Raw genomic sequence first — 7,500 nt, 5'->3', positions numbered from 1 at the left:
CGAACCTGTTCTTGGAATTTCACGAGCTCCACGAACCAGTTGGTTAAAATTGACTTATACAGGGAATAATACATCCCAAGTGATATTTGCATGCTTCTGGCACATTAAAAGAACTTGTTGTCATTTTTTTTTCAATCCCATTACTAGTTAAATCAATCCTAATGAAATGTTTTAGCTGTCGTCAGGCAATTTTATTCAGTGAGCGTGGCTGTGCACTGCCTTTGGGTATCGGCCAAACTTCTTTTGTTAACTGGATTCCCCAACTGTAGTTAGGATGGCGACTAGTCGATCGAATGCGAATTTCCCAACTGTGGACGAGATGTCGACCTTTAGACGAGGCGATGGGTTCGGCAAGGTTAGGTAATTCAGTTTGGTGACTTTAAAATGTCCCAGAAAGGTACCATTTCACGGATATTCGATTGGGCATGCTTTCGCACTAAAAAAGAAAAGAAAAAAAAAAGTTTTAAGGCTTAGTTGTGTCCCATGGTTTAAGTCGAGTTTGGGTCGTACGTTTTAAGTCTGGTTTGTAGTGGGCGTCGCTGTATTGAGAGCCTTTAACGTGACAAGGAATGTGGACAAGTTACTTTGTCTAAAGATCCCTTGATATCCAAGCGATTTAATGACACATTGGTAAGATGAACTGTGGATCCCATTTTCTGAGAAAAGAATGATGTACGAAGATAGATATATTACGATCACTGTGCATAGCCACCCTGAAGAGGATCACAGGCAGTGATCGTAAGATACGAAGACCTGCACACGTTTCTTTTCCCCGATGGTGGGATCTCCAGTTCATTTCTTTGTATATTTTGTTCTAGATAACACTGAGGAACAGACTGGGAGGAACTTGGGTGTTTGGCGGACGATTAGGTCGAGTAGATCGACAAACGATCTTCAGGGCATCATGTGGAGCCGAGGAGTCTCTTGACCACAACGCTCTGCTGTCTGGTGGATAAACACGGTGATGGGCTTATCACATTAGGCTTCTTCCACAGGGTTCACCAGCGTCAACCGTTGAGAATTCGTTTGGGTCAAAACGACTTCGGTTACGATATCCTCCTTTTTAAAATCTCCAAATATCAATTTATTTTTTCGTTACATATAGCAAAGCTGAATGATGAATTAAGAGATTGAATGATGAATTCAGAGATCGTAAATCTATACGAATGTTAGACATACTTTTGAAATTTTCTTAAAGAAGTCCATATTTCAGTAAGCGAAGTCATTTTCTAGTTATTCAAATGGAGGTTGGAGGTGGCATGTAGGAGGAGAAATATCCCAGTGTGATGATCCCTTCACATGGTAGCAGGCCAGATTATAAAGCTCAAGGATCTGCTTGTCCAACTGGGCTGTATTGCTTGTCGATTCCCTGATTGAAAAATAATAATAATAGTAATAATATAATAATAATGATAATGTTGTACGTGAGGGAACACTTTTATGTCCAAAAACAGTATCCCAGTGTTACGCCAGCAGTATCACGTCAAAACAGTTCCATCCTTACTGTGGTCACAGCCGACAAAGTCGAAATGAACTTGACTGAATAACCCAAAGTCTCCTGGGTCAATGTTCAGTCATCCTCAATGGTTACACCTCAGTCTGCTTCCCCCCGAGGCTGCTACTCCAACTGTGAGAGCGGGTAACATGGTGTTGGTGTCTATGATGACCGTGGTGATGATGGTGGTGATGATGGTTGGGTTGGTGGTGAAGATGGTGCTGAGCACCCTCCCGAGGGCGCCTGGGGGGAAGACGATGACGACACCCGCTGAGAAAGAGTGGCCCAGGAGGACAGAGATCGTGGCGGTGGAAGGGGTGATGGTGGTGATGGTGGTGGAGGGGTTGATGGTGATGGTGGTGGTGAGAACAGGGGGGAGGAGAGTGCATGGGGTCGTGGAGGCGTCTAGGACAGGAGTGGGCCAGGTTTATGCTCTGAAAGCGAGAGGGCGGTAGTGGTGGGGGTGGGGGCCAACGAGGAATGGGGGAATCGAGGCCCGGGGGAGTGTCCTGCAAGGAACTGTCCTCAGGAGAAGTCTTGCCGCAACACGACGACTTCTGACGGTGTAGGGTTGCGTTCTTCTTCTTCTTCGGGTCTTCCCAGGTCAAGGTCCATGTAGCTGTTCTCCTCCGAGGGGTGGTGGGCGTCTGGGGCAGACTCCTGGTGGCTCTCGGAAAGCCGAAGTCACAATCGAAGTAGTTGGGCGGGTCGCGGTCGTTGTGGTGGTCCTCGGAATTTTTGTCCGTGTCTCGGGGACGTTGGTGCCTGGCGCAACGAGAGGCCAAATGCTCCCGGAAGCTCGTGTCTTCGTTACTCTCCCCGTCATCGAGGGTTTCCCTTTCGTCCTCTTCCGGTTGGAGTGGACACCGCCGGGGAGAAGACGCCTGTTGGGTTTCCTGAAAACGGCGCCAAGTCCTCTTCTTGGAAGCGTCGGACTCGGCGCTAGTGGCAGCGACATTGGTGATGTCGTCGCTCCTGCAGGAAAATGAGGATGACCGGGGAACTGGGGTCGTCTGGAGAAGAGACAAGTCCTTGATGGTGCTAGCGGCCGAAGAACAGTTGGGCCCGGAAGACTGCTGGGTCGACCCGGAGCTGCCGTCCGAATTGGATTCGGCCACCGCAGCGGTCTCTTCGGGAGTAGCTGGCGTGGGGGGTTCCGTCGTTGCTGCCGGAGTTGATTCGGGAACCGAACCCTTCTCGACCTCTTCGTCGGTTCTAGTCGACGACGGGGTTACGGGAGTTGCCGCTGCAGAAGTAGGAAAAAGTGACTCCGAGGTCGTTGTCGGGAGTGACGTGAATGATGCCGTAGGAGGCCTAGGCGGGGACAGAGAAGTCCGCAGCAAGGGGATGTGGTTAAGCTCTGTTGGATCACAAGATCTTGCGCCAGGGGGACTGGAAACGGAAAGAGGACACCATGAACATGTCAGATTTAAATTTACTCTCTTCAGTGTAGTGGGCTAATTAGGATTTCATTATCGGTTGAGGATTTTATTCAGCTGAGAGGTGGATGAACCCATCACTGACGTGAAGGAGAGGAGCTTTGAATCATGGTGATAACCTTTTTCAGTCTGGGATCTATCCACTTCCTTAGCTAATTAAAACTATTTTCTTTATCCTCTACAAAGCACGTTTACTGTGTGATCGCGCTGAAATATCTAAGTAAACAACATTAAGTATACAGTACTGTAATGCCCTGACCCATCCCGTATGAGCAATGTGCTGTCACTTATAAAAACTCGATAGAGATCTGCGCGTGTGCTGGCTATTTGGGGTTCTACTAAAGACAAGTCAGTGCACAGACAAGTGACTCGTCACTCAGACTGAAATTTTGATTTATTTTCGTGTAAGCTTAGATCCCTATCAATGACTGTGCTCATCATACAAACCAGTAATATAAGGCACACATGAGATGATCAAAATGATCATCTCAGGTGCGTCTTGAACTGGACAAGTCGACATTGGCATATTAGACGCACCTAGGGTGTGCTGCCTGCGTGGAGGCATTGGAGACAAGCGCTAGGCAGCGGTTGGAGCTGAGGGAAACTCTCATTCGTCGTCGTCTGTTGACCACCGCCACCACCACTGCCACAACCACCGCCGCCGCCACCGCCACTCCTGATAATGAGACAGCCGCTGCCACTAGAGCCCTGGTACCTGTGGTAGACAAGGAACGAGGACCAGGAGTGAAGTCGCCTCTTGTTAACCATATGAAATTCCATTAGATGCATCCCCGCGATGAAAGAAATAACCAAGGACCTTCAGTCCTAGTCCCACCGATCTGGACTAGATGCTTAGGCCACCCCTAACCATCCATAACTTGTTCATCATTACTGAGAATGCGTGAAGGTCACCATGACCAAGTGAACGCCATCGTAGTCGAATCAATCTAAAACTAGAGGAACAGGTTAGTGTTGTTTATCGAGAGTCCTAAGACAATGCCTTTGGGTTTCCATAGTATGTGTTGTTGTATAGCTTGCAGTGTCGCTGGACTATAATGTGGATGATAAGCAGGCTGCACAAATAACGAATTTGAAGTTGAAGAGAAATAGTTTGCAATATTATCACACTTAGATTTAGTAGGTATACAAACATATTGGAGTAAATAAATAAAGGAAATGTATCATGAAAATTTCCACGCTTACAGGCTCTCTCGTCAGTGTCGTCTCCGTCGGAGCACCCGGGGGAGCCGTCGCAAACAAGAGCTGGGTGGATGCAGAAGTTGGCGGTGGTGATGCAGCCGCCCTCCCTCACCACGCCGAGGCAAAAGACTGAACGTCCGCACCAGAACCAACCACGCTTCTCACACGATTCTGACGTCGACACAAACACGGTGCCGGAGAAGGAAAAAAAAAAAAAATAAAGGAATAGTGGAAGTCTACATTTAAGCACAGGAAAAAAATAAAGGTATTTCAGAATAAAAAGACATGTTGATATGTAATAAGGAATAGTGGAGGTCTACATTTAAACACAAGAAAAAAATCAAGGTATTTCGGAATAAAAATACATGTTGATATGTAATCAGAAATAATGAAGGTCTACATTTAAACACAGGATGTTACTTGGGCGACATGACGTCACGGTAGTTATATTTCTCATTTTTCTCAGTTCCAACTTGAACGCGTAGTAATAGGAACAGAGTGGATATCTTGAATTCTTTCTGTATTCTTTGAGTTAAGTGAATTCGAGCTCAGTGACCCTTATACACCTCCCTCATCTTGTCTTTGGTTTCTGTGGGGCCAGTGAGTATCTACTAATGATCCTGAATCGATACTATAGTCAGTGCGCTCCTACTAGCCATTCTGCCAAATCTCTTTTTATTTCCTATTGATATGCTATTTGAAATCACTTTTCTTATATTCTGTGTACAGTGGAAGTTGTACAGTACAACGAATATCACTTTTTTTTTAGGGTTATAAGAACGATTACCTATAGCCCATTCCACTAGTCTTACCTGTGACACCTCCTCGGCGTGGAAACATGGAGGAGAAAAAGCGCTGTTGCCACGCGTCATAGAATCGATTCAAATCGTTGTTATAATCCTAACATGTGATATTCAATGTACTTCTCAGCCTCCTTTACTATATACAGAATGAAAAATATCAAATAACACGTAGATGGGTAATATGAGAGAGGCATGTGCTCAGGGCCCCGACAAGGGCACGGGCAGGGGCGGGTGGGGTGTGGGGTGTGGGTGGGTGGGGGGCTAATACCCCGGGGTGGCACTTTTTTTTTGGGGGGGGGGGTGCGGCACTTTTGGTGAAAAGAAAGTAAAGCAAATTCCCCCTAATGTACTTTTAATGCATGATCTATTTATCATGAGTTGTGTGTACGAATGATGTGTGTATAAACGTTGTTTTGCGGATGAATGTTACATGTGAATCGTGCTAGTGACCATCAGATATGGAAGATGGTGGTACTGGTGTGTGTGGGGGGCGGCACTTAACCATGTCGGGGCCGTGCACGTACTAAAGTTGATTTGGCAGAATGGCTAGTAGTGAATTATGACGTATACCACACCCTGAAAGGACTCCTTGGCGCGCACAGACTATAGATATCCTTGAAGGTAATCGTCAAATTGCTTCCGAGTCAATATTGAAAGAGGGAATCAAGGTTGTGGTTGCCAATGGCAGAAGCGCCTACAATACGATACTTTTCAATGAATGGAAATAATCTCCACCGCAAGGACTCGAACCTTTAACTTAGTGACTCCTTATTATGAAGCAAAGACGATAGCTTTGACCCAGCCAGACACACATCTTCAATGAAATAATCTCCACCGGAAGGACTCGAACCTTTAACTTAGTGACTCCTTATTATGAAGCAAAGACGATAGCTTCGACCTAACCAGACACACATCTTCAATGAATGGAAATAATCTCCACCGCAAGGACTCGAACCTTTAACTTAGTGACTCCTTATTATGAAGCAAAGACGATAGCTTTGACCCAGCCAGACACACATCTTCAATGAAATAATCTCCACCGGAAGGACTCGAACCTTTAACTTAGTGACTCCTTATTATGAAGCAAAGACGATAGCTTCGACCTAACCAGACACACATCTTCAATGAAATAATCTCCACCGGAAAGACTCGAACCTTTATCTTAGCGACTGTTTATTATGAAGCAAAGAGGTAGCTTTGAGCCAACCAGACACACATATTCAATGAATATTGGCCATGTGAGAACCCTTGATTCAAATACTCGTTTTATAAGGGGTTTGTGTACAATATGAGCTTCTTTATACTCAGTTGCTTGTTTGATAAGGATTTGTATACCACTGGAGCTCCTCTAAGCTCTCTTACAGTATTCCTCAATGAATATTGGCTATGTGAGAGCCCTTGAATAAGTTTATTCGTTTTATAAGGGATTTGTATACAATCTGAGCTTCTTTATGCTCAGTCACTTGTATTATAAGGGGATTATATGCCGTGTGAGAATTTTTATACTTTGTCACTTTTTATAAGGGGATTACATACCATCTGAGCTCAGTTACTTGTCTGTGTACCATCTGGGCTTCTTTATACCTACTTATTTTATAAGGCTTTGCATATAATCTAAACTTGTTTGATAAGGGTTTCTATACCATCTGGGTTTCCTTATACTCAGTTACTTGTTTTATAAGGGGTTTGGATACCATCTGAGCTTCTTTATACTCTGTTATTTGTTTGATAAGGGTCTCTATACCATCTGAACTTCTTTATACCCAGTTACTTGTGTTATAATGGTTTGTATACCATTTGAACTTGCTTATACTCTGTCACTTGTTTTATAAGGGGATTTTGTAGCATCTGAACCTCTATACTCACGTCTAGAGGCGAAGTAAACTTGTGTCCAGGATATCTTGAAACCAGCGCGTCGTGTTGTGTTGTCAGAAGGCTCACCAGTCCTGTCAGAAGTGAGGAATGTGAAATGGTGGACATATGGCTGTATTAAAATATTCTCTCTCTCTCTCTCTCTCTCTCTATCTATCTATCTATCTATCTATCTATCTATCTATCTATATATCTATCTTTCTCTCTCCCACCTTCTCACTCTTCGTAAAAGGAAAGTTTTGATCAACATTAACCAGAGATCAGGATCGACCTAACTGGCGATCAGACTGCATGATTCTCCGACTACTTGCATGACTGACTGACTGACTGACTGATGACTTAGATAATTGACTGGCTGACATGTAGCAAAATGAGAAGGTTGTCATGACCTCCCTCACGGAGATGTTGTCGAATTGCATAGCATAATAGGCGCGTGACTTAAGATAATTGACTGGCTGACCTGAAGATAATTGACTTTGCTGACCTGAAGGTGACAACGAGCCTGTTGCGGTGTGACAGGACGACCTTGTCCGCCGAGTTGCGGTAGTACTGCAAGTCGCCGCAGAAAGACTTGAGCTTCTCCTGCGGTCCTCCTCCGCCGTAACTGCTCAAGTAACCATCGTAGATTGCCAGTTCCGCTTTCCGGCAGTTAGCTCCGGGAGGAAGAGAAGACGTTAACCACTTCAGTACC

At 45.1% G+C, this 7,500-nt stretch overlaps 1 protein-coding gene across 1 annotated transcript in view; it reads right to left on the bottom strand.

Annotated features, from left to right (window-relative positions):
* LOC143031256 (uncharacterized) overlaps positions 1–7,500 on the bottom strand; it is a 31,773-nt gene that overhangs the window by 1,324 nt on the left and 22,949 nt on the right. Inside the window, exons 6-10 of the mRNA XM_076194853.1 lie at positions 7,294–7,462; positions 6,804–6,883; positions 4,138–4,305; positions 3,472–3,649; positions 1–2,887 (exon numbers count right to left, since the gene is read on the bottom strand). The exon at positions 1–2,887 is cut by the window's left edge and continues 1,324 nt beyond it. Of these exons, the coding sequence (XP_076050968.1) occupies positions 1,588–2,887; positions 3,472–3,649; positions 4,138–4,305; positions 6,804–6,883; positions 7,294–7,462 (1,895 nt within the window). The 3' untranslated portion in view covers positions 1–1,587. The remainder of the gene's footprint in view (positions 2,888–3,471; positions 3,650–4,137; positions 4,306–6,803; positions 6,884–7,293; positions 7,463–7,500) is intronic.

This window comes from Oratosquilla oratoria, chromosome 12 (assembly GCF_046742065.1).
Source record: "Oratosquilla oratoria isolate Oo_2021 chromosome 12, ASM4674206v1, whole genome shotgun sequence".
NCBI lineage: Eukaryota > Metazoa > Arthropoda > Malacostraca > Stomatopoda > Squillidae > Oratosquilla > Oratosquilla oratoria.
The sequence above is the reverse complement of the archived record's forward strand: the minus strand, read 5'-3'. Positions and strand labels throughout refer to the sequence as shown.